We start from the raw sequence: 26,376 nt of genomic DNA, 5'->3' as shown, positions 1-26,376 counted from the left end.
AATTGAATTTAAGTTCTTTTTTAAATGGGTAAATATATAAAAAAAGAAAGTACACAAAAAAAGTATTACAAATCTTGACTTCTGAGGTTCGATTTATTAAAATTATTTCTATATCATTTAACATATTTAAATTATTTATCAAAATACATAAATATTTAATCTGCAAACATGTCCTCGATCTTTTTCTGCACTTCCTTTTCAGTCTCAGAATTCAATTTGTCAGGTAACATTTTAACTGCCTCAATATCAGCTGCATCACCTGGTTCTGTAGGCATCTCACCCTTAGCCTAGAAAAAATATAGATAAAATTTATAGTAAATCATAATTTATTTTCAGCACACATCATTCATGCTCGGTTTTATATTACCTTTTGCATTTGTATTTCTAATTGCATGACAGCCCGTTCAAGCCTGTAATTATCGGACACAAGCTGTGCCCACCGTCGCCGCAGCGCCCTCAGCCGCGCGCCACTCGCCGTCTGAGACCGCTTGCGCTCCCAATTCACAGATGCTATTTGTTTTCTGAATAACATTATTATACAACTTGATATTTTATTTTTCATTTTAATTTCAGTAAATTCTTGTATAATATGGTATGGTAGTCGATTTTTTTAAAGCAAACCTATCAAAATCAAAATCAAAATCAATTTATTTTACATAAAACATGGTATAAATTATGATGTTAAATATCTTACATGTGCAACATGTTTCACCGTTTCAACGGTATGCAAAAAAATTATATACGTACTTATAATTAGAGAACGAAGTTAGGCAAATTACCTATTATTAATATATCTATTCCCTTTTAGGTGTAGTTTACTCATACAAATTACATGATTTTCTATACATAATATTATTATATTATATCTAACTATAAAACCCATGTTCATCTGGGGTTACTATTATATTACTATATATCTTTACATTCCAAAAATTCTTTAATTGTATAGAAACATTTATCTATGAGCCATTTCTTTAATCTATTAATAAATAAGGTAAAAGGTAGTTCACGTAAGGTTTTCGGTATTTTATTATATATTTGAATGGTCATACAACCGGTATTTCTTTTATACAGAGTGGTTGACATTGAATTTAGTTTTAGCTTAGTTGGATCTCTGATAGTGTATTTATTATTTTGACATACTTTTTCAAACAACTCAGAATGTTTTTTGACAAATATACCAATTTCTAATATATATATTGAAGTTAGAGTGAGCAGTTTTAATTTTCTGAACAGTGGTTTGCATGAATCTAGTGGTGCGACCCCGCATATTGCCCGGAGACACTTTTTTTGTGCTACGAACACCCTACCTATATCTGTTGAGTTTCCCCATAACAATATGCCGTATCGTAGTATGGATCCGACATATCCATGATACGCCATTAAGGCAGTTTTTCACTAGCTAGTTTTCTTATTTTTCTGAGTCCGTATACAAATCTGTTTATTTTGGTACAAGTTGTTTTAATATGAGCTTTCCAGTTGCAGTTTTCGTCTAGTGTGATACCTAAAAATTTTACTTCATTTACTTCATTAATTTCTTGGTTATGATAATTTATTTTTAAACTATTAGTCTTGTTATTGTAATTTTTAAATTGAATTATTTTTGTCTTATTTATGTTAGCAGTTAGGTTGTTATCATCTAACCACTTTGATATATTTTCTATTGTATTATTTAAGGTTTGTGTATAGTCAAAATTATTATCATCTTGTGTAATCACTACTGAAATATTATCCGCGAATAATGTACATTTATGTCTAGTTGCTTTCGGAATATCATTTATATATATTAAAAACAATAGAGGTCCTAGAACACTACCCTGGGGACACCGAATTTATTTTCCCTATAAGTGGACCTGTGTGACGTAGTCATTAAATTCGAGTCAACATGGGTAATCTCCACACATTGCTTTCGATGACTCAGGTAACTGTCAATCCATTCCAACGCCTTCCCTCTAATGCCATATAAGTCACATTTTCGCAGCAATATTTGATGGTCGACAAAATCGAAAGCACTGGACATATCAAAAATACCGCTGATACACGTTTTCTTTTATCTAGAGATTTGGTCACAGTGTTTATTATAGAGAAGGCCCCTAGTGTGGTAGACTTGTTTTTTTGGAATCCATTTTGTTCTTTTGTTAAAATATTATGTTTATTTAGGAATGTGGTAATACGGGCGTGCATTATTTTTCAAATATTTTTGAGAATACTGGAATTAGCGTAATGGGACGATAATTGTTTACTTTTTCTTTATTGTCTCTTTTGTGTACTGGCTTAACTACGGACATTTTCATTTTTCGGGAAAAACGCCGTTTTCAAAGGAAAGGTTTACAATATAGCAAAGTATTGATGAGAGCTCGCTATTACATCGTTTTATTATTTTAGTTGATATTGCATCATAACCTACGGCGTTTGTAGTTCTTAACGACACAACAGTTTTTAATATTTCATACTCGGTGCAAGGCCTTAAGAAAAATAGTAGAGTCAACAGTGTTAATTAATTTGTAGTTAGGAGTATGTATTTTAGGTTTATTTGTTTTTGTAATATAAAAATCATTGAATGTATTTGCAATGTCTATTGGATTCGATATTAATCGTTCATTATGAATGATCTCTTTTATATTTTTATTATTTTGTGTACTATTTAGTTTGTCGCCAATTATGTCCCAAGTTGCTTTACATTTATTTGTAGAATTTAAAATATATTTGTTATTTAAGATCTTTTTAGAACATGTTATACATTTTTAAATAGTTTATTGTATTTTATGTAATTAGATTTAGTTTCATCGTTTTTATCTTTATAGCTTATGTATCTTAGTTTTCTTTTGTAATAGAACATATCTTTTATACCTTTTGTTAACCATTTTGGTGTCGTTAAATTTACCCTTGTTTTAATTGTTTTTACCGGAAAACATAAATCATAAAATAGTAGAAATGTCTCATAGAACAGATCATAAGCTTTATTACAGTTTGCTTCATTTAGTACCTCTTGCCATGACAAACTTGATATACAATTTTGAAATTTTACTATATTTTCTTCATCATAATCTCGTCTAGTAATATACATATATAGTGGTTTTATTTGTTCACATTTCATAGGAAACGATAAACTCTGACCAGTATTGTGGTCAGATAAATATAGATGATGTACTTTACCCACAGCTCCTTTAATACTACTAAGAATGTGATCAATGCAGGTTTGTTGTCGTGTGGGTTCAGTTATGTGTGATATGAGATTATGAGAGAGTAGAAAGTCTTTTAATTTATAAGATGTGTCATCGTTCTTCAATGTATTTATGTTCAAATCTCCAGTTATAACGATTCGTCTATTTTCCTTAAAATTAAGTTTATGCATGAGCGTTTCTAATTTATCAAAGAAGGTAGATACATTTGATCCCCGGTATTCTGTATATACAAATAACAATACATTGAAGTGATGGTATATCAATACCACAGCATTCAAAAGACTTTTCAGATGATACATAATTACATAGCGGAATAATTTTATACTCTATAGACTTATCCACTAGAATACAAACACCTCCACGTTTCTCGTTTTTTCTTGAAAAATGGCTAGCTAGATTAAAATTGCGTATACGGACATTTATCTCGTCACCAGATCGAAGAAAGGTCTCGGTAAAACATAGTATTTGTACCGGGCTCTTTTCTATTTGAAACTCTTCTACACATATCTCTATCTGCTCTAATTTATTTAATAAACCAGCTATATTCTGGTGAAATAACGTAATGAGGTCATTACTTTTTGTTGACATGGTATTTACTTTTATACAAAGAACGTGATGTTTCAGTGTATCCTTTATTTGTATTTGCGAAAAAATGTACTATGGTCCATTTTATTATGAATGTTTGTAATATTCGAGTCACGCAGATTAGAATCTTCAAAATTCAAATTCTTTTGATTATTGAAAAATAGTACGGGATCGCCCTTTTTGCAAAAATCATTTGTTTTAATACTATTTTTTATATTTGGTAAATGTTTATCTGCATAATCGCTATCGATCAATAAATTAATTTTCTTTGTGGCAATGTTTGAGAACACATTTTTTTTGTATGTGTTTTGCGAGATAAAAAGAAATCTACAATGTTTGATATTATTACAGATCTGTTTGAGTTGATTGTTTAATTTCCACTCATTTAGATATGGATTATGTGTAACATTTAGAATGATTATATTAGTATATTTAAATTTATTCAATGTGGTTGCTAGGTCTATGGCCAGGTGAGCAGGATTTGCGTCATCTTGTCCTACACCTAAAATTATATAATTACCCGGAGTATCTTCTACTTCATTACAAGACTTGAGTATTTCGTGTGTTGGCGCGTGGGGTTTTATTATAGAGACTACTTTATATTTTTCATATTTCGTGTTCATTCTGGATCTTATTATTTTTTCCGCAAAACCTCTACATTGTAGTCCTCCGTATATGTATATAAAGCGATGGTCATCGGTATCTTGATTACAGGAAAGTGTTATGGTTCTATTTAGGATGCCATCTTTTGAGTTATTTCCGAATGACATAGCCAGACACTCATTGATTTCTGTTTGTGTGTTCCTTGCACAATCCTTAGTGAACATAGTGTCGCCATCTATTGGCGTATTAAAATTTATATTGAATGCTTCTTTTGTGGATATTTTGTTTGCAGTTTTTCGTATAATATTTTCTTCTTCTTTTTTATTAGCTATATTTATCTGTGATTTGTTTTCATATAATAATGTTAATTTGGGGTCAGTTTTCTCAGTTTGTTGAATAATCTGTTTCTTTAATGTGCTATTTTCTTGTAAGAGATACTACCTTTTTTTTTAATCCTTAGAGTAGTGATATAATAAAAATACTCACCTTAACTGGCTGTGTACATTCTGTGACCTAGTTACTAATGATTGTAAGGTGTTAAGGTATGATCTCCAAGCTTCAGAGCCGTAATGTAGTTGCAGCTCCAAGTTGAGCACACGGATAGCCTGGTGTGAGAGTTGGGCGTGTGAGTTATCCACCGACTCTGACCAAGCTGTAGGCTCTCCCAGTCTACCAGCTGGTGGAGGTGGGAGTTCATATCTGGAATAAAATATGTTTTTTTTATGGATACACCTATTGTTGATATTTATTGTTAATATTAACTAAAAAAAACCTGTGTAACATACAGTAACACCTGCTTAATATAATATCATTAAATGCGATTTCCCGCATAATAAACTATTTTATGGCAGTTTCTGCAACTTGAGGCATTTGATCATACATTTTAACTCACTTAATATCAATTGTCATTCCATAAAATAAGCATTTTGTCTCTTTATTAATAATCACTATTTTTATAAATTATTTTATATTAGTTTATTAAATTCACTAATCAAACTAAAAGATTTTCATGCTTTTGAAGAATAGACAAATATAAATATAATACAAATTCTATTTCTTACTTTTAATTAAATAATCATCAATATTATTATTATTATAATATTTTGTTTTGTTAAGGTGATAAGTACTTTATTTATGCATTTTCAGATTTTTTTGCAGACGTAGAAATGTACCCTATTCAATACCTACATGAAATAAGTATAGTATAGTATGCTTTATTTCTCCTATCCTGCATGATACACTTTAGTGCTTCACATACATTGTTGGCAGAATTCTTTTAAAAGCATTTTAAACAAGTATTACTGTATTGTGAAAAAGTAGCTATGAATATAAAAAACCTTACCTTTTCATAGACAATGGTTCCATGGGCAATCTCTGTTGAACCCTTTCCATCTCCCTCTGTAGTGCGGTAGTCTCAAAGGCTGTGCTAGGTTCAGGTCCTGCATTCTCCAGATAATTCTTTGTAGGTCTGTAGCGCCTACATTCTTCTTCTACCATGGCCAGGGCCTGCAAGCCAGTTATTTTTTAAGTTTATTAGATGGTATAGTTATCTAAATTACTAGTGTTTTGATCCCATAAACTAGCACTTATCATTAATCATCATATTGTTCTTAAAAAAGGCGAGAGACTAATTCAGTAATCACAGAAAACTATCAAGCCTTAAGGAATATTTATTCTAATGTTAAATATTTATAGCCAATCCCAAATTCATGGATTTAACGGTATACGTTGAGTTCAATTAAAGTTTGTTTACAAAACATTTCTAGAAACACATTTTGAGGTTATAAAATTCTCACCGCTTCTCTGACTCCTGGGTCGTCATATCCTTGATCAATATATGGTAAGGCGTCCACAACCACTTCTCCCGCCATTTTAATCTTCTAATGTATAATTTTACTAAGTTATACGATATCAAAATTGAAAGAGAATCAAATAAATTGGGGATAGCTTTCAGTGTTTTGGCTTTGCAATAATTGACAGCTGATAGTTGAGTGTCGACTGGTGTTGACCTCAGAATGTTACACTAATAAAACGTCATAATTTACACATGTCGGATGTCCACATGCAGTGGTAGATAATCGACTAACGACTTATTCAAGTCTAAAAAATACATTGCCCAGTCAATACATAGCAACTTTTTGAAGAAAAACTAAAGCTAATTTTAAATATTTCTACATAGTAAGCAAATTATATTTTCTTGTATGTATACCAAAAAAATATAATTTAGCTCGAATTTTATGTATTATTTTTATAAATTTTACGCAAAACTTTACATTACCTTTGACACTTGACAGAAATTTAATTTATCAAAACAATGTTTTGTAGAGTATTATCATAAGTGTTTTGAATAAGTTTTAATAACTATAGCAGTCAAACAATTTTATACTTTCCAGTATTTAATCTATGTTTTATACAAACATAGCGTATTACAGCCCGATTGTCATTAAAGATAGGTAAATAAGAAAAACAATTACCAAACTACCTAGGATCCTAGATTGAAACAATGACAACGCAAACAAGCGAATTAAACCAAGAAATGAATACATTGGATATGTCCAAGGTAATAAGCTATGTGTCTTCTCTAATTATATCTTATTCTACAAGTTTTAGAATACAATATTTTATTTCTAATAGGCTTAATAGTACTAACACGAAATAGGACAGTGTTTAGTGGTTGGGAATTTAAATAGTAACTACTAGTATAATATTATAGTTTAGTATAAGTAAGTAGTATAAGAAAATCAAAACTACTGTATTAGGGCTACCCTATAAATAAATACATTTACTCAGCCCAATCTTCCCCAATTTAAGAGTTAGTAGGTCAAAATGCATTTATTTTACAGATTGCAGCTCTGCAACAGAAAAGGACTCTAGCATTTGTCAACCATTTTGTAACAACCAATGTGGAGTTCTTGAACAGTTTTATGTGCAAATGTGAACACAAGCTGATGCAGTTTGAGAGGAAGATAGAAAAAGTCAATGCTGCCATGGTGCTGTTAGAATCCAAGGTAACAAAAAGAAATATTATTATGTAGTCTCTTATCTCTTATATTAATATAAGGGAGCAGGAATAGCCTAAGGTGAAATTGACTTAATTGGCCACTGATAAAAGAATTGTAAACAGCTGTTTTAAATATATCTTTCAATTAATGTTTTCTTCCTTGTATATTCAAAGCTATCAAATTAATATAAATATTAATTATTCTTAGTATTTCAGTACAGATGTTTCTATTAGAATTATTTTGTATGAACAATGAGGTCATGAGAATTTTTATTTCCAGTTGTCATCAATACCTGAGTTGGACAATACAAAAGCCCCAGAACTTGACAATAAACCTCAAGCAATAGAAACACAGAAGCAAACTGCACAAGACAGTCCAAAAACAGAGCCCATTGTTTCAGTAGAAGAGAGCAAAGAAACCAAATCAGAAATAAGACCAGAGTATGAAAAGTTTGTAAAAATGGTGCAAGTTGGTGTCCCTTTACAGGCTGTGAAATTGAAGGTCTCTTTAGAAGGCCTTGACCCCAATATTTTTGAGGCTATAATGAACAAATAGTTTAATTAAACTTGAATAATGTATAAATATTTTTCTATGAGTAAAATATAGCTAATATTTATGTTAAGTTGCATTATTATGAAATCAGACCCAATTTTTAAATTACTGATCAATTTTCTCAAAATGGAGCTTGGTCTATTATGCTTAGTATATTATATTTTGTATATATAACTTTAAATCTTATCATAATTGGTCAAGGGTCTTTGCATCATCTTGTTAATCATTCCTCTATTAGACAGGCATTTATGAATATTATTATTGGTAGAATATTAATTCCATAAACAAACTATTTTTATTATATTTATGATAAAGTAAGACAATAATTTATCTGACATTTATAGCCATTATTTAGTGCCCCCCAAACATCAGGATACTGAGATTGATACTTGGTTCTTCAGTTAGACTACTTGACAATACAAATCTTTTTTTGTCTCCCAAACTAATTGTAATTTTACTGAAGAAACTCATATTTAATAAAATAGAGTAATTATTGAACACCAAGTAGTCAACAATTGAAAATAGCCATTGTAGAAGTAAAATCAACACTGCATTGTAATATCAATAAACAATCAGCATGTAATGTGGTAATTTATTTATGTAGGTACTGTATTTTTATTTATTGTACCTCACATCTTCAACAACTACTTAATCATCTTGCGTTGATGTTAATTGCCAATGATGATAATCACTGAATTTTTTAATGATACAAGTTAAAAATTAGGTAATAAATAAAACTAAAGATTATGTGGTCTTATTTATTAGCCAGCCTAGAACTGGATCATCTGTCCCTTCCTCTTCTTGTCTCCTCCCAGCTCGAAGTGCTTGCACCTCTTGAGCGCAACCTGGGACCTCACTTTGCAGTCAGCGCACTCCAAACGCAGCACAATTTTCTTTGTGGTTTTCGCCTAAAAACAATTGAAATGGTAATGAATGACTGAAATTCTTTCTCATATTTTGATATTACACTTATTTTTGTTTGGTTGTAAATTGTTGATGAATGAGATGTTGTTTCTATCTTTGTATGTAATGCAAGGTTTGGACTACCAAATTCTTAAAACTGTATGTCATGCAAGAAATTGTCAGATCCATTTATACTAGTAGTATTTTTTAACAATTCTAGACACATGTGCAACAAGTCCTTCAAGCTTCAAAATTAGAAGGCAGCTTACCATGATTGTTTACATGGTAAATGTTTCTAGAACTCGACTTTTGCAAGTTTTATTGCTATCTGAACCTTGCACGAGGTAGATAGTAATTTTATACTAAACTTTCTACATAACAACATGTGTAGTTATAAGGACACAATTATGGAAATCAAATAGGGCATTTCAGATTTAAAGATAAGTTTTAAACCTCCAACCCTAGTGGTGTAATCATACAAAACAAGCAAAATATATAAATGGTATATTAAAATATAACTTCCAAATTGGATATGTGACAGTAACTTGCACTAAGCGTTTGTGTTAAGTACTATAGAAATTACAGAACTAGGGTAATATTCAATACAGTATTTGTCTATACATACTTAATTGATGTTCACATACAGATGTTTAGACAACATTGCTTATATTAACACTTATCTCAATAATTATTTTTTCTACAGATGTTACTCGCGGGAATACATGAACTCTTTCAATAATCACAGTAGACAAAATGAAACATCTTAAATGCAACTATTCTACACCTTTATGAGACTATCGCATTTTACTAATGAACTACTTTAATAATAGTGGACTTATACATTTATCATGCCTTTACACAAGGCGGCGCTATCAAACTGATAATGTTTGGTGACCCGGTGTAGCCTTTAGAGGTTATATTCTTTCTTACCTTCTTCTTGAAGATGGGCTTGGACTGACCACCGTAACCCTGCTGTTTACGGTCGTAACGTCTTCTACCCTGGGCGGCATGCCTTTCCTTAGACTTTTTGTACTGAGACACTTTGTGTACTTTGTGGCATTTGCATTTTTTGCAGTAGGTCCTGCGCTGTTTGGGTACGTTCACCTGAAAATCACAAGAGATATCGTTGAAATCATTTCAACACTGGACACTCAAATATATTATTTATAATTTCCACAAGGGTTTTCACCATTTTAATCTAAACACTTCACGATTTATTTGGATAAATAAAATAAAAACACCAACCATTTTTGCGTTCGTTCAGCACGATATCAACAAACGTCAAAAAGAAAGAGAAAAGAGATGATTGCTGCAGTTGACATTGTATACAGATGTTGCCAGTTAAAATTTAAAGGAATTGTCATATTTCTAACATCCAACTGCTGCATATTCATGAAAGGGCAAAATCTGATACTAATTTGTTTTTACTTCAATTTTTTTGTGGAATAATAAAAAGAAATATCATATTTGAAAATAATGTATGACAACTCTACAAAAATCTGTACGTTCAATGTTCGTAGCATACAGTATTATTTTATAATGGCAATGTAGTACTGACAGCTGTAAAAATTAAAAACAAAAAGCGTAATTTTGGCGCCAAACAAAAGTGCAGTGTGAAATAGTTTCTTTTTAATATAAGTGAAAATATTAACTGAAAATGAAATTCGCTATTCCTGAAATATCATGGCATAACAGGGACCCCGTGCTCAGTGTTGATTTTCAGCCAAAAGCAGAATCTAGCGAGCCTTTGCGCCTCGCAACTGGAGGAACAGACTCCCATGTCTTGGTATGAAAATATGTTTTCTTAATGATCATAATTTTTTATTCTGTGATTCAATTGCGCTTAGGTTACATATTTCTAAATCATACTTATTTGATAATTGAAGGAAAGTTTGTTGCTTGTTATTTTTTTGTTGTAACCAAAAATTTGTCGTTTTGTTTGACCCACGATTCTTTGTTGTGGTGAAATACTAAGTTTAATAAATATATCTTGAAGGTCCCATTAAAGTATCTTATATTGTTACTATTATCCATAGATATGGTACCTCTCTACAACGGAATCTGGGTCTGTAAACTTAGAAGTAGCAGCTGATCTCGCTCGTCATCAAAAAGCGGTGAATGTGGTGCGATGGTCGCCTGATGGACAGTACTTGGCATCAGGTGACGATGAGTCCATCATATTCATCTGGAAACAGAAGACTGAAGAAGTAGCTCCTGCTCCTGAACAGATTGAGGAGCAATATAAAGAAACTTGGGTTATACACAAGGTGAATTATTTTTTTACAATTACAATTTCATTTTATGCGATACACAAAGTTTGTAAAGTATAAAATTTTTCTGAACCAGGTATATTTTGTTTAGATCTGACAAAAATATAGGACATTAAGGCAAAGTTATTTATGTATAATATATGTATGTAAAAAATAATTCACATAACTTCATTCTCTTTTATTATATCATAATTTATTTGAACCATTTATTTCAACCATCATACAGTGAAAACCGGTTAAAGTGACATCGAAGGGATAATTGAATCGGGACGCTATATCCGATAGTCGTTATAAACAATACGATTTTTATATGCATTTATTTAAAGAGTCTTTACAATTTATTCGTTATAACTGATGCGTGGCTATAACCAGAGTCATTATAACCGGTTCCTACTGTATCACCTTTTAATATGTTTCTTGACATAAAACTAGACCATATAGCGATAAATATTTATTTCCCTTTCAGACCCTAAGAGGTCACATGGAAGATGTCCTGGATTTGACCTGGAGTCTGGACTGCAAGCATCTAGCGTCAGGCTCAGTGGACAACAAGCTGCTGATGTGGGATGTGGGGCGTGGTAGGTACAACTCCATCCTCACTGACCACAAGGGGTTTGTGCAGGGTGTGTCTTGGGACCCCAGGGGGCAATATATTGCATCAGCAAGTACGGACAGGTAAGCCATCTTATAAACCTATCTAGAATCATTATTTGTATGACATTGAATAGGTATTAAATTTTCATTGTATTTGAAAATACTGCAAAAAAGAATTCTTAACGTTATTACCCAATATAAAGTACTCAAAATATAATGAAATTTGTTATAATGACAAAATTGTAAGGACCCAATAAATACATCTATAAATATATTGTTGATTACAACTATCAGTTATAGCATGTACATTAGATGGTCCATTCAATGTTGCTATAAATAGTTTTCACTGTATATGCAGAAAGGAAATTTAACATTCACAACTTTTTTTTATAGAATTTTCCGTACTTTTGACATAAACACAAAGAAGGTGACATCTCGCAGCAGTAAGGCCTGCCTCCCCTTTCCCAAGGACCACTCCCTCCACCAGGTAAAGGTCCGGCTATACCATGACGACACGCTGCAGACATTCTACCGTCGGCTGCAGTTCAGTCCAGACGGGCTTCTCATCGCCGTCCCTGCAGGCAGAGTGGAACCAGAACAGGGGAAAGTTGACATGAAACCTATCAATGCTGTATATATTTACACAAGATACTCATTGAAAGTGTAAGTTAATTTCAACATAAATTGTCTTGTCTTGACTACCCCTATCATAAGTGACTGATATTTTTATCATAATCATCAAAGTTCCACTTTATATTTTTCCGCCTAAGTCGTACCCAGGGTCTAAAAATCTCTGCATACCAAAGTTCATCAAAGTCTGTTGAGTAGTTTTTTGGACTTCACTTTGTTATTTAAAACTTTTTAAGTGTAAAAATTCCGTCATACTTAATTGTTGCGTAACTTTCACCGTTTACGCAGTGCAAGCAACAGTAGTTATAATGTCATGTTATATAGCCTATTATAGCCTTCTTCGATAAATGGACTAGCCAACCCTAAAAGAATTTTACATTCCAAACAACTAGTTCTTGAGATTAGTGCTTCCAAACAAACAAACAAACCCTTCAGCTTTATATAAAAGTACTAGCTTATGCCCGCGGCTCCGTCCGCGTTATAAAGTTTTCAGGCTAAAGTTTTCCGTTATAAAAGTAGTAGTTTCCCGGGAGCCTATGTTCTTCCCAGGGTCTCAAACTGTCTCCATACCAAATTTCATCTTAATACGTTGGGTAGTTTTTGCGTTTAACACGTTTAGGCAGATGGATGCAGCGGGGGACTTTGTTTTATAATATATTTTTTAGAACTTTTTAAGAGGAACAATCCCGTCATACATCATTGTTGCATAACTTTAACCGTTTACACAGCGCACGCAACGGACGCTCTCAAAACTAATAAATTGTCCCCGTTTTTGCAACATGTTTCATTACTGCTCCGCTCCTATTGGGTATAGCGTGATGATATATAACCTATAGCACTCCACGTATAAAGGGCTATCCAACGCAAAAAGAATTTTTCAGTTCGAATCAGTAGTTCCTGAAATTAGCCATTACTGCTCCTCTCCTATTGGGTATAGCGTAAGGATATATAGCCTATAGCACTCCAGGAATAAAGAGCTATCCAACGCAAAAATATTTTTTCAATTTGGACCGGTAGTTCCTGAGATTGGCCATTACTGCTCTGCTCCTATTGGGTATAGCGTGATGATATATAGCCTATAGCACTCCACGAACAAAGGGCTATCCAACGCAAAAAGAATTTTTCAGTTTGGATCGGTAGTTCCTGAGATTAGCGCGTTCAAACAAACAAACAAACTCTTCAGCTTTATATAATAGTATAGAAGTATAGATGATAAGCTAATCTCAGGAACTACTAAACCAATTTTTTTTTTCACTAATATTAAGTTACATTATTCTTGAGTGCTATAGGCTACTTTTTGTACTGGGAAAATATTTCTTCCGGATTTTTTTTTCTCGCAGACGGAGCCACATGCAAAAGATTATTTTTGGATATCTAAAAGTCAACCATATAGCTGATAGTTGTCAAGAAGCATTCTTTTGTACTTTTGGCGAATTTTTTTGTCCAGCGCTACATTAACTAGCGAACGGCAGTATTACTCACTCACATTAAATCCGTTTTTATCCATGTCCTTCATAAGAAATTGAAATGATCCGCAGTCCAGCATGCATCCTGCCGTGCGGTGAGCCGGCGCTGGTGACGCGCTGGTGTCCGCGCCGGTTCGCACTGAGAGCCGGCGGCCCCGCGCCCGCCTTCCCATTGCAGAGCAGGATGCTCCTCGCCGTTGGGACTAAACGTTCCGTACTGGTATACGACACGCAGCAGAAGACGCCTATTGCCTTGATCTCTAATATACATTATACTAGGTAAAAACAACAACGTAATTAGCCCTTTAGGTAAATATATAATACTATATGCCTAAAATTGTAGTTTCTGTGGTTAAATTAAAATTTGTCTATGCAGATTGACAGATTTAACGTGGTCTCCCGATGGTTGCACTCTAGTGGCATCAAGCACAGATGGGTTCTGCTCCATCATCACATTCGGCAAAGGTGAGCTTGGAGAAGTTTTACCAGATGAAGTTAAGGCCCAGGATGCTGCAGGTCAGTGATTAGTTTTAATTTAGGTTATGCTTTCACAATTCATTTCTCTCTAAAATAGTACTTTACAATTTCTTATGAATATGAATATGAATCAATTTATGTCTTTTTATTATATTAACATTTTACATGTTTTACAGAACCAATGGAGGTACCGACAGAAGATCAAGCACCAGAACCTCCAAAAGAAAAACCAGAGGAACCAAAAGTAGGCACAATAGACACGTTCATTAAATTCAAAGCACCTTCAGAAAAGTCACCAAAAAAACAACCCACACAGCCTCAAATTAAAACACCAGTTAAAATTGATGTTTTAGAAGAGGTGGCGATGCCGTCATGGTCAGATAACAGTAGTAACGAAATTATAAAGCCTAAAGAAAGTGAACCAATGGATGCAGATGTGATGGTTATAGAAGACAGTGAAGACATCAAGCTGGTGTATGACGAGACTGAAGGCTCTAAATCCCAGTCCCCTAAAGAGAAAACAACTGAAGATAAATCCCAAACTGAATCACCTGAAACAAAACCTAAGACTGAATCACCTAAAAACAAAACTACTGAACTGAAACAGACTAAAATTTCATCAAAAAGCAGTCCTAAAAGTTCCCAAGTGAAAACAGATAGTCCATTCTTACGTCAGGCCAAAGTGACTGACGTCAAGCAACCAGCATTAACTAACTCAGCGCCGAGCCCTAAAGCGCCGCGAAGGGTCAGCTTTGTGACGCTTTCCAGCCCAAAAAACAGTAAGAAGAAATGTTAAGTGAAGATTGAATGAGGTTTAGAAATATAAGAAAAATTAATGTCAAATTCAAAGAATTTTATGAAACGTTAAATAAGAATAAATAAGGTTCAAAAATACTAGTACACATATGTTTTGTGATAAGGCTGATGTTTTAATTGATTACAAATAATTTGTATTTTCATTTTGTAATTTGTGCAAACAATAATTTTATTATTCAAATCATTTCAGATAAAAATTTTGTCAAATAAAAACAAGCTCTGACAACGAAAACCAATGCCTACTTGAAATAAATTATTATCAATGCATATTTACCTTTTTTGCAGCCTCACTACAGGTTTATATTAGAATAAGACTAGTGAGAGGCGAGGAGTGAGAGAAGGCTTCCTTTTCTATAATGCGACATTGCATGTTGCTTGCTTTATGCTCAATCTGGGTACCAAACACGAAATAAGACCAATTTTATTGCTTATAAAATAATTATACCGCCATTAAATCAATGGGGTTCCATCGATTTACATTTAGTGCATAGGTATTATAATCTATACATATAAAACAAAGTCCCCTTTTCTGTCTGTATGTCTTCGATTTTCTCAAAATCTATTAAACGGATTTTTATAAAATTTTGGCATAGAGATAGTTTAAGACACTGGGAAGGTTATAGGCTACTTTCTATCCCAAGAAAATATATAGCCGGACTTTTATCCTGGAAAAACTCCTGCACGCGGCCGAAGCCGCGAGCAAAAGCGTTTTATTATAATATTCAGTATCTTTATAAATAAAAAACAAATTATGTAAGTAAACATTTGTAATAAATATTTACAATTCAATGCGTATTATCACATCTGAAATAAAAATGAGCTCAATATAACAAAATATATTCTGATCAGAACTGTTCTCATACTTACCTACTGCCATATCATACGCCATTGAGGAAAATAGTAAAATTAGTCTCCAAACGTTATAGGCTATCTATTATACATCGAACTGGAATACATACCATAGACTAATAAGATATTACCGAGTCTTGTCTGTGTAAATAAAAATGGCGCCAATTTTACAATGATCCTCAACATGGCAGTATGAAATCATCGTTACCAAATAAAAATCGATAAATTACATCTACTTCCATACTGGAATACATATAAAATATTATTGCTTTGATATGAGACTTCATCAACATTTTGCACATTTAAGGCTATCGGCAGGGACTGCGGGTGTCCTATCATTCCCAACTGCACGAAGTTACGGACCGCAGCCCTTTTGACAATTGAAATATAGTAAAATTACTTCATCAATCCTTGTTTAAAAGAAAAGCTCATGTAGCATTCAATCGAAATATGTTAAGTGGAAGTCACATTATAATCACAAATTCAAGTGCATGAGGTTCGATCTGCCAATTTGAGTAAAATATAAACCTACATTTTATAAGTACTAGTAATATAGGACCAAATTAATTATTTACCCCAGCATTGAAGAGAATCAAAAATAAAACTGACAGCTTAATTGATCGGATGGCAATATCTTTATCAATAAATTACGTTATACAAAATCTAAAATACAGTAATATAAATATCCGCGCAAAAATAATCTAACTTGGAGGTCTTTCAAATCTAGTGGAAAAGGTTAATTCAAATATCGATAAACAGGATGTACGTTTACGCTATGACGTCACGTACGTGTGGGAGATACCGAGAAGTTCGAAATCCCTGTTCGCTCTTGTTTATACCGAAATATAAAATATCCAATTACTTCCTCGATTTTCGAGCAATTTTGGTGTCAACATAGAACCAGGGTATTATAATAATATAAGTGAATATTGAAGACTAGAATTAAATATTCAAGTAATCTTATTTAAAAATCCCAATTATAAATTTGACATTTATAAATAAAAGTACATTTCATTATAATTTAATCAACAGAGCCTGTTTTCGGAGGCATAGCTTTTCCTGGTGACTTGCCAATCGTTCAGGAAAGAACAAAGGTCCATGGTTGTTTGTTTTGTCAATATCTGCCGCAAGCATGCAAGCATTGAGTTTTCGTCAAGAGCCAATTTGTCACCAATCATGTGATGTGTCAGGGTCACGATAGCAGTACAGTGCCAGTATTGCGTCGTTCAAAGCTTCGCATAAATTTGCTTATGTTTATATACGTAGTTGCTTACACTCTGGCGAGGGACTGTCGCGTCTCGAAAATCATTAAAAAAAATAACTATCAACTTTGTCACCTTTACCTTAACAATTATTAAAATATGAATAATTATCGCGAGTTTCATCTTTGCTTTGGCTAATTTCATTTTATTTTTATTGTGGTTAAATTCAACGTCTTTTCTCTCCGAGGTAAAACAAAGTGTATGACATGATACATTATAAGGTTAGTACATACATTAATAAATAAAGGGCCCTATCGCACTTACAGTGATAGGTAATAGCGTGGCGTTGTTGTGCATCACTCGGTAAATAAAATAGTAACGACGGAAGAATGGTATTTTAACAATTTTCAGTTTAACATGGTTCCAATAATGACAAATATACGATTTACTTCCGATCGAAAAAACTACGGATATAGATAGAAACTTAGTATATTGTATTGCATTTAACATAATGAAGTGAGATGTAAGAGTAACACACACTTCCCACTGCTTTCAGTTTAACAAGGATTTTCTGCAGATAATCCTTTTTCAAATTGTTCACATAAGTTTATGTTCATACATAAATATTTAGCATTTATTCGTTTTGATTTTAGTTCGATTAGAAATCTTACGTCCTTCAGTCTTGACGTCTAAGAGGAATTATTATGCTATTGCATTTTTAATAAAATACCACGCGTGTCTTATCGGTATAATTTGGCGAAGTCTCGGAGTAGTCTCGTCATTTCCTTGCATTTTTCTGCCCTGGAATAGAAAAAATGTCTTATAAGAATTAATACATTTGAATTGGTTTTTAAGGCAAACAAATGATTAAACAGGTCAAAAATATATTGGGTGTAAGGCAATTGCTTGATGTAAACTCTATAGTCAATAACCACTCTGCCACAATAATGGGTTTAACACATCGGCAGCTTGGCTCCAACGCTGCGTATGCTGAGCAGCGGCGACGCTATCCGCACCGCTTTTGTGGGGTATCCTTCCTATTCAATCGCCACAAAACCAATCTGACGGAAATTTTTGGCATACTTCGCCATATATTTGTTGTTGCCACTTGCTGCTTGCACTGACACGGCCGCGGGCTGCAGCTGTCCTGACCTGAGTGCGTACTGGTGGAACTGCCAGCGCTGCTGGTCGGTGGCGCGGGCGCCGTGCGCCGGTAGCGCCTGCAGCCGCTGCACGGCTGCGAGCAGCAGGTCGGCGCGGCCCGCCTGCCACCGCACCAGCTCCACCACCACCTCGCCCACCTCGCTCAGCATGTACGCGTGCAGGTGGATCACGGACGCCTCCATCAGCGCGTACATCAACTCCCTGGCCGTACGTATTTAGCAGCTCGTCGGCTACCGCTGTAAACAAAACAATCATTAATACCTTCGTACGTATGTATGTGAAGTGCAATTGAAATATTGTTCAACTAAAAATTAAATGCATAATGATGACAAATCAAAACATGCCTACCTTTAATCTGCTGTTTCTCTGGCCTGGAGCAGTTGGCGGCCCTCACGAAGTCATAAAGAAATCTCATGACAGAGGAGTTGGCCTCTCTGTGGTCAAGACTAGTCGCTAGGATAGCGCATTGGATCACAGCAGGCATCGCGCCACTAGACAGGAACTCTAGCGGGACTCGTTGTAAGTACCTGCGGGAGGTATTAGACGTCAGTTGATAATGGCCAGTACCTTAGATGTGAATGGGTATAGTTACTAAACTTGAGGAATGCGAGCCGTAAGGAAGGCAGAAAAGGGTAAACAACTACAGATTATGAAATTAATATTTTCTCTATTTTTGCATCAGGCAACCTTATATAGTAAGCATACTGCACCGGATGTTTAAAGTTTTGTTTAAACTTATGTTCCTCTTGGCTTGGCGGGCTGGTCACTTATGTAACATAACTAAATCAAATGAACTGTACAATAAATTATTGTTTGAAATTTGTTTTTGACAAATATGCTTTACTTTGTAAGAGGATGCTTAAATCGGAAAAAATGTACATATAGAAATGTCTTCGAAATAGTTGTTCGGATTTTCGTCAAATTAAGTGAAGAAATTACAAATAATGGTGTAGAGCTAAGAAAATTATTGAAATATATGATTTGGATGTGTTTAGTTAAATATTGAAAAAGATAACATTTGTATATAAAATAATTATATTGCTTAATAATTTCCTTAGCCTGTATGGTTTATAACTTAAGGGAATGTTGTTGAAATCGACTACCACTTTTGTTGGTAAAATAATTTACATGTCTAATTGATTTAAAAAATATAAAGTATTTATGATTCTTCAACATGCCTTTGTAAGTAAATGTAAGTAGTTGTGTAATGTAGACCTGATGCATAGTCTGAAGAGGTCGTCGACCGTGTCTGGGTTGTCCCTGAGTCCGTGTTCCTGCTGCAGCAGCTGGAAGGCTTGCGGCATGAGCGCCTGCAGCAGCGCCACCAGGTGCGGCACGGCATGCGGCCGCGGCGCCAGCTCGTCCAGCAGCACGCCCGCCACGTACAGCACGGCGCTGGGCCGGTGCGTGCAGTACAGCCGCTGCAGCGTTGCCGCCAGCCGCGGCGCCAGCCCCGCCGCGCCCGACCGCACGCAGCGCACGCTGAACCGCAGCGCGCGGCACACGCGCTCCGTCACGCGCCCGTCGCCGCCCAGCCTGCCGACACAATACAGCTAGCTGCAACACTCACTATCTTATTACTTAAATATAACCTTATACACATACTTCTCCATGACTTCTTCGAAGAGCGGCCAGGCGTCGTGGAACGCTTGCAGCGCCGGGTGTTGGTCGGGGTCGCTGGGCGTGGGCGCGTCCACGTCGCGGAACAGCGCGGCGGTGCGGTCGAGCCACGTGGCGGGGTCGAGCCGGGAGCCGCGCGTGGCGCCGCCCCCCGAGCCGGCGGCCCGCGCGCCGCCCGAGGCCGCCCCGAGTGCGTCGAGCGCAGCGCGCAGGCCGGCCAGCTGCGCGCCCACTGCAGAACACATCGCTGCACTCATCTGCAATACAACATTCATAATATTAACATATTATAAACTTCTTATTTGGTATCTTCACCTGATTTCCACAATGCTTGTTTTCAAATATAATTTGAATTTAAAAACACCATGTTTACTTCACCCTTAAAGTATATAGAGACCTCTTATCGAAATTTATCTACATTTGTAATATATATTACCTGATCAGGCGGAAGCTGGCCTATAGCAGAAGCCAGTGCCCTCATGATGGCAGCAGAAGTCTGCAGCGGCAGGTCCAGCTCGTCGCAGAGCTGCCCGGCCTGCAGCAACGTGGATACGTGGCACGACGCCTGCGCGCGACATGACTTACAGATATTCTGTGAATAAACAGACATGCCGAAAATGCTGGTAAAAGAATAAGGCATAACTCTTTTCAACAGTAAATCCGAGTAAATAAGTGACTTGATAAAACATGCTGCTACATTATATATATTGAAGGATCTTGGATAGTAAAAAAAACTCTTAAGCCACATTGATTTGTCCTAATGTAAAAAGCATGAGTAGATTTGATCGTCAACTCCGACATAACTGACTAACTCATTCTTCCATCACAATGAAGGTATCAACTGAGTGAACTTGTAAAATTCTGGACACTACATATCTATCAATGTTTGACCTACCAGCAGAGCGGTAGCAGCGGCATTAGCGAGCCGCTTGTCATGGAGGGCCCTGATGAGGAACTGCAGACACGGCTCGAGGCACTCCGAATGCCGCTCCACCCAGTCGCAAAGCTCGCCCAGGAGCAGTATGCAGGTCTCGCGGACGCCGACGTGGGCACCGGCAGGCATAGACAATATCGCTTCTACCACTTTAGGCACATACTCATATTCTTCCCTGTGAACAGTATTGTCACTATATCAAAATAAAGACTGTTCCATTTGACATAATACTGGATTTTTATTAATATCCAGATCTATTGGAATTACTGGAAAATAAAAACGTCTATTACATGAATTGGAGCTTGGAAATACATAAGATATCATAAGCAAATATATCTCTTTCCAATGTCGCTTGTATGTTATATAATGAGCAATGGTAACTCAAATGAGCGATCAGTAACATTAAAAGATGAAAAACAAAATTTATTCTCAGATAAAAAATCAAGAAAAAATAGTCCATAGAATGGAAAGCATACAAATATTCTGCTAGTGAGAGGCTGGTAGGTTAACTATGTTAGAGCTTTTATTGTCCTCACCGGTGAGGATTGTGAACGCATTCCTCCCTTTATGTTAATTAAAATTACATATATACATCATTTTATTTTTTCATTCCTGCCTGCCTGAGCTGGCTTCTTTGTTTACTTAATAATCTTTCATGTATTTTATGTTCAATATAAATTGTCTTTGGTTTATATAAGCTACTTTATTTATGTAATAATTAAATATTTTCATGTACCTTGACTTATCATAAGTGCAGCTTGATGAATAAAGCAATTTATTTTTTTATTTATTTCTATAGAGTCCACATGCTTAACACTCACGGTAAAATGTTCTTTGCAACTGACTGCATGATGAAGAGTGCTGCTTCTGTCTGTTCCCAGGAAATGTCTGCCTGTAGTGCGGCGAACATTTGTCGGAACACGGAGCTCGAGCCCACAATGAACACCACATCCTTGATCAGGCCCATCACTTTCATGCGAAATACCTAAAAAGGAAACCATAGTTAAGATGATGTATGGGTACTTTTTGACATCAGTAACACAATTGACCATACCATACCTTATTATTGAGAACATAAGCTTTACCACATACCAACCAATAAAAAAAATTACAATTACGTTACCCAAGTGCTATAGGCAAATTTTTATCCCAGGACTTAAGTCTTATTTCTAGAATTTATGTCAATTTAAGAGTGACTTAAGTAATTCTTTAATAAATATTAAACTTACAGGCTAATTATGTTGACTGGTTAAGGATAAACATGTTTCATCAACCAACATTCTATCCAGACCCCAGTCCACTTACCATCTGTTGCTGCATCATGCGGGTCACTTCACCATGCCTTTATAAGGGAAAAATATGTGAGAATATTGATATAACTTTATTTATACTTACATAGAACTCATCTGTCTCGTCAGGTAAGTGTGTGTGGTCTGGCTCGCACTGACAATGCCTTGCCAAAGCCTCTATCAACCTCTCTATGTGGGGCGTAAATGCATCTGTTAAAGGCTGGTAATCTCTCTGATACACTTCCTCAGACAACCTATACCACAGGTTGAAAGTTATTTCTGCAACCTGTTAAAATATTTGAAATTATTTTCTACATCTATTGTTGTTTCTAATTAAATAAATTTGAATTATTTCTAAATGTTAAGGTTTTGTAAATAAACTTGTTGTAGTAATTGTTATGTATTAAATATTAATATTATATCATACCTCGATCAATGTTCAATGTAAAAAGAATTTATTGACAGGAATAAGATACCAGTTCGTCTTCATGCTGCCTATTTTGATAATTAAAATAATGTATTTACATAACACTCAAAAAACTCTGTATTCCAACCAATGCATAAAATTTGTTTTAACAAGTATTAGCAAACACAATACAATAGAATATTAATAATATGTAAATAATATGCCTAAAGTGAAATTTCTAATGACAATGAGCTCATTAAATTAGAAGTTTAAGAATGCAGTATTATTTTGCCTATAAATATAAAATACTTTTCTTTATGACCAATTTTTGATAACACAATAATTAATAAGCTTTTGCAGTTGTGAATAAAAACACTTGCAAAGAATATTTATTCAGTTTACCTCATAATCATGATGTCCAACACAGACCAGTGCCAACTCCAGTGATCTCATGGCAAAGTGTGTGTTTCCACCTGCTGTGCAAGCTATAATTTTCTAAAAATGTTTCAGCCAATTCAGTGAATACTCTTGCATAATTTGTGGCCTTCTCATCCTCCTCATGAGCTACGGCCATGTGGTAACTCTCCTCTAAAGCCGGATATACTATCAAATAACAGTCTTTCTATATTATCATTGTTATTATTCTCTTCTAGACAATGTAGTAGTGCACATATACAGTCGGATGCTGCATCATGTAATGTGTTGATACAGTTGTGATCCCTTAGAACTTGCAAGCAGAATCCAATCACTGCGTTCTGGGCGGCACCTCTTGAATGTTGATGGACTTCACTTGCAGCCAAGACGTCATACATTTTATCACTTTTAATGCAACATGACTGTTCTGAGAGCTAGTGATGCTCTCTTTAAGGAATATAGTAACTATGTGAGCATTTGAACGTAACTCTGCTTTAATATCCTCTCTACGGTTCTCACCAAGTTTTAAACTTGACGAGTCAATCTCTTGTGGAAGCACTGTAAGTATTTCTAATAATGCAAAGTCATTTTTATTAGAAAATGACTTTATAAGATCACTAACACAGTTTTGCCACGTCTGCATTTGTAAGGCTAGATCGGCGAGCGCGAGGCACAACTGCGTCAGTATCGACGAACTGGTCTCCGGCGACGTCTGCTCCAGGTGAGCCACTAGCGAGTCGCGCAAGGACACCAGCGCCTCCGACGGCAGCTCCGACAGGTTGTGTTGGACCTTAGCCCGCATCGTCTGCGCCGCGAAATAACACGAATGTATGTCTTTCTTCTGCTGTAACAGCTGGTCCGCGATCTTCCACGAATGGATCTGAAATTAGCACACAGGTTATGCGGATAAACTAATTGCATAAAATGTTTACTTGGCAACTTTTTATGTAACAATTAATGTATGCTAATGAGAAATACTCACAGATTTCTGCACGTCTGCCAGCCATAACGAAGCCTTTTCTTTTTCACTTGCGTTGGGGTTATCGAACAAAGCTGCGATAGCCTGGTACACTGTGTCCATTGACGGCGGTTCCATCATTTTTAGGAATTCTCACGCGCTTTTACTCAACGCTTCATTAACATCACTATAAATCGTGTTTCTTCATATCTAAAAACGTGGAAACGACCTAATAAACTAAATAAATCACCAAACAACTCGAATAAAATGCCAGATTGGGAACGTACCCGAGCTGCCAGCTTATAAAATTATAAATACTCATATTACATAGTATTATATAAAATTCTATTCAAAGATACTTTTAAAATATCGAAGTAAAAAAAAATAATTAGAATGTTTTTATTAGTTAGTTACATATATTTTTCAAATGATATAATTAATTATATCAGCTATTTAAATTTCCTCCAAAACAAGTGAATAATATGCCTATCCGAATTTTATAGTAGTATCCGAAATTGGCTAGGAAGACATCACCATGATCATCATCCATCTAAAATATGTGATAAAGTATTTATTTGGTACAAAAAACAAACGAACCACACTGTACCTTTTTCTCCAGAATACATATTTTGTGACGATATAGCTAAATATTATATTAATAAAAAAGATACAATCAGGTACCAAATAATACTGACAATGTATAGTATTATAAAATTTAGCAACCCTGTAGAACGCCGCAAAGTCATAAGCAATGATTACATATTTTGTTTGTCTTACAATTCTGAATATTTCTATGTGAAACGAAACATTTAATTCAAAGGCAGTTGATGGAATTTGGTAGAAGAAGACTTGAGCAAGAATCATTGTACCAGCTGAACCGCATAAATAGAGTACCTTCTTACGAAACAAATAAAAAAAGTCAGTTTTAATGACAAATAGTTTTTCATTGCCAATAATTATAAGTTACTTTTGATATTTCATGGAATTCTGTGTATGACTATAATACGGGGCGTTATGAAAACTTACAGATGCATTCTGTTAATTTTTAAATGCAAGATTGGGACACGAGTACAGTATTTACTATTGATGGTAACCCGCAATAGATCACAGTTATTGTTTTTTATGCCATTCTACTGTAAAGTATAAAACTATACATTTTTAAAAGATTAAGCTATCCACACCCACGTAAAATATATAATCTCTTGTTTTTGAAACTGTTTTCGATATTATGATCAAGTTTATGGTAGGACTTTGTAAATACATATTTCCACGTATAATTTAATTGTGATGATAACATACCTACATGGGCATTTCGATTTTGTCGACCATCAAATATTGCTACGAAAATGTGACTTATATCGCATTAGAGGGAAGGCGTTGGAATGGATTGACAGTTACCTGAGTCATCGAAAACAATGTGTGGAGATTACCCATGTTGACTCGAATTTAATGACTACGTCACACAGGTCCACTTATAGGGAAAATAAATTCTTCAGTTATATATTCTTTTTTTATATTTATTTATTTATTTATTCTTCAGTTATATTCTTCAGTCTTATGGGTGTCCCCCAGGGTAGTGTTCTAGGACCTCTATTGTTTTTAATATACATAAATGATATTCCGAAAGCAACTAGACATAAATGTACATTATTCGCAGATGATATTTCAGTAGTAATTACACAAGATGATAATAAATTTGACTATACACAAACCTTAAATAATACAATAGAAAATATATCAAAGTGGTTAAATGACAACAACCTAACTGCTAACACAAATAAGACAAAAAATAATTCAATTTAAAAAATTACAATAACAAGACTAATAGTTTAAAAATAAATTATCATAACCAAGAAATTAATGAAGTAAATGAAGTAAAATTTTTAGGTATCACACTAGACGAAAACTGCAACTGGAAAGCTCATATTAAAACAACTTGTACCAAAATAAACAGATTTGTATACGGACTCAGAAAAATAAGAAAACTAGCTAGTGAAAAAACTGCCTTAATGGCGTATCATGGATATGTCGGATCCATACTACGATACGGCATATCGTTATGGGGAAACTCAACAGATATAGGTAGGGTGTTTATAGCACAAAAGAAGTGTCTCCGGGCAATATGCGGGATCGCACCACTAGATTCATGCAAACCACTGTTCAGAAAATTAAAACTGCTTACTCTAACTTCAATATATATATTAGAAATTGGTATATTTGTCAAAAACATTCTGAGTTGTTTGAAAAGTATGTCAAAATAATAAATACACTATCAGAGATCCAACTAAGCTAAAACTAAATTCAATGTCAACCACTCTGTATAAAAGAAATACCGGTTGTATGACCATTCAAATATATAATAAAATACCGAAAACCTTACGTGAACTACCTTTTACCTTATTTATTAATAGATTAAAGAAATGGCTCATAGATAAATGTTTCTATACAATTAAAGAA

At 34.6% G+C, this 26,376-nt stretch overlaps 5 protein-coding genes across 5 annotated transcripts; 2 read left to right on the top strand and 3 right to left on the bottom strand.

Annotated features, from left to right (window-relative positions):
- Positions 1 to 58: 58 nt before the first annotated feature.
- On the bottom strand, positions 59 to 6,401 carry LOC115450816 (pre-mRNA-splicing factor SPF27). The gene is made up of 5 exons (XM_030178926.2): positions 6,170 to 6,401; positions 5,716 to 5,879; positions 4,860 to 5,072; positions 368 to 521; positions 59 to 287 (listed from the first exon to the last, which is right to left on the bottom strand). The coding sequence occupies exons 1-5, from the start codon at positions 6,242 to 6,244 to the stop codon at positions 156 to 158; spliced, it is 738 nt and encodes a 245-aa protein (XP_030034786.1). The 5' UTR covers positions 6,245 to 6,401; the 3' UTR covers positions 59 to 155.
- Positions 6,402 to 6,663: 262 nt separating this feature from the next.
- Positions 6,664 to 8,669, top strand: LOC115450817 (WASH complex subunit 3). The gene is made up of 3 exons (XM_030178927.2): positions 6,664 to 6,933; positions 7,217 to 7,381; positions 7,655 to 8,669. The coding sequence occupies exons 1-3, from the start codon at positions 6,877 to 6,879 to the stop codon at positions 7,928 to 7,930; spliced, it is 498 nt and encodes a 165-aa protein (XP_030034787.1). The 5' UTR covers positions 6,664 to 6,876; the 3' UTR covers positions 7,931 to 8,669.
- A 2-nt stretch (positions 8,670 to 8,671) lies between these two features.
- LOC115450818 (60S ribosomal protein L44) lies at positions 8,672 to 10,241 on the bottom strand. The gene is made up of 3 exons (XM_030178928.2): positions 10,076 to 10,241; positions 9,761 to 9,934; positions 8,672 to 8,835 (listed from the first exon to the last, which is right to left on the bottom strand). Exons 1-3 carry the CDS (start codon positions 10,076 to 10,078, stop codon positions 8,698 to 8,700), a joined length of 315 nt encoding a protein of 104 aa, XP_030034788.1. The 5' UTR covers positions 10,079 to 10,241; the 3' UTR covers positions 8,672 to 8,697.
- A 118-nt stretch (positions 10,242 to 10,359) lies between these two features.
- Positions 10,360 to 15,352, top strand: LOC115450826 (chromatin assembly factor 1 subunit B). The gene is made up of 7 exons (XM_030178940.2): positions 10,360 to 10,616; positions 10,867 to 11,097; positions 11,567 to 11,775; positions 12,088 to 12,357; positions 13,863 to 14,069; positions 14,167 to 14,306; positions 14,444 to 15,352. Exons 1-7 carry the CDS (start codon positions 10,488 to 10,490, stop codon positions 15,061 to 15,063), a joined length of 1,806 nt encoding a protein of 601 aa, XP_030034800.2. The 5' UTR covers positions 10,360 to 10,487; the 3' UTR covers positions 15,064 to 15,352.
- Positions 15,353 to 15,832: 480 nt separating this feature from the next.
- LOC115450821 (transportin-3) lies at positions 15,833 to 24,237 on the bottom strand. The gene is given in 15 exon segments (XM_030178933.2): positions 15,833 to 17,935; positions 18,287 to 18,495; positions 18,497 to 18,534; positions 18,647 to 18,825; positions 19,514 to 19,834; positions 19,904 to 20,175; positions 20,355 to 20,510; positions 20,814 to 21,027; positions 21,674 to 21,837; positions 22,248 to 22,427; positions 22,950 to 23,040; positions 23,042 to 23,142; positions 23,144 to 23,305; positions 23,308 to 23,841; positions 23,944 to 24,237. Coding segments are annotated over 15 exon segments (2,799 nt in total). The 5' UTR covers positions 24,061 to 24,237; the 3' UTR covers positions 15,833 to 17,874.
- Positions 24,238 to 26,376: the final 2,139 nt, after the last annotated feature.

The sequence above is a fragment of the Manduca sexta genome, chromosome 24 (assembly GCF_014839805.1).
Source record: "Manduca sexta isolate Smith_Timp_Sample1 chromosome 24, JHU_Msex_v1.0, whole genome shotgun sequence".
Classification (NCBI taxonomy): domain Eukaryota; kingdom Metazoa; phylum Arthropoda; class Insecta; order Lepidoptera; family Sphingidae; genus Manduca; species Manduca sexta.
The sequence above is the reverse complement of the archived record's forward strand: the minus strand, read 5'-3'. Positions and strand labels throughout refer to the sequence as shown.

Coding starts and splice junctions, on each gene's coding strand:
- LOC115450816 (XM_030178926.2), bottom strand. CDS start 6,244: ATGGCGGGAGAAGTGGTTGTGGACGCCTTACCATATATTGATCAAGGA. Junction 5,880..6,169: donor ACCCAGGAGTCAGAGAAGCG/GTGAGAATTTTA, acceptor ACTGGCTTGCAG/GCCCTGGCCATGGTAGAAGA. Junction 288..367: donor TAGAAATACAAATGCAAAAG/GTAATATAAAAC, acceptor TATTTTTTCTAG/GCTAAGGGTGAGATGCCTAC.
- LOC115450818 (XM_030178928.2), bottom strand. Junction 8,836..9,760: donor AGCCCATCTTCAAGAAGAAG/GTAAGAAAGAAT, acceptor AATTGTTTTTAG/GCGAAAACCACAAAGAAAAT.
- LOC115450826 (XM_030178940.2), top strand. CDS start 10,488: ATGAAATTCGCTATTCCTGAAATATCATGGCATAACAGGGACCCCGTG. Junction 10,617..10,866: donor GAACAGACTCCCATGTCTTG/GTATGAAAATAT, acceptor TATTATCCATAG/ATATGGTACCTCTCTACAAC. Junction 14,307..14,443: donor TAAGGCCCAGGATGCTGCAG/GTCAGTGATTAG, acceptor CATGTTTTACAG/AACCAATGGAGGTACCGACA.
- LOC115450817 (XM_030178927.2), top strand. CDS start 6,877: ATGACAACGCAAACAAGCGAATTAAACCAAGAAATGAATACATTGGAT. Junction 6,934..7,216: donor ATACATTGGATATGTCCAAG/GTAATAAGCTAT, acceptor TTTATTTTACAG/ATTGCAGCTCTGCAACAGAA. Junction 7,382..7,654: donor TGGTGCTGTTAGAATCCAAG/GTAACAAAAAGA, acceptor TTTTATTTCCAG/TTGTCATCAATACCTGAGTT.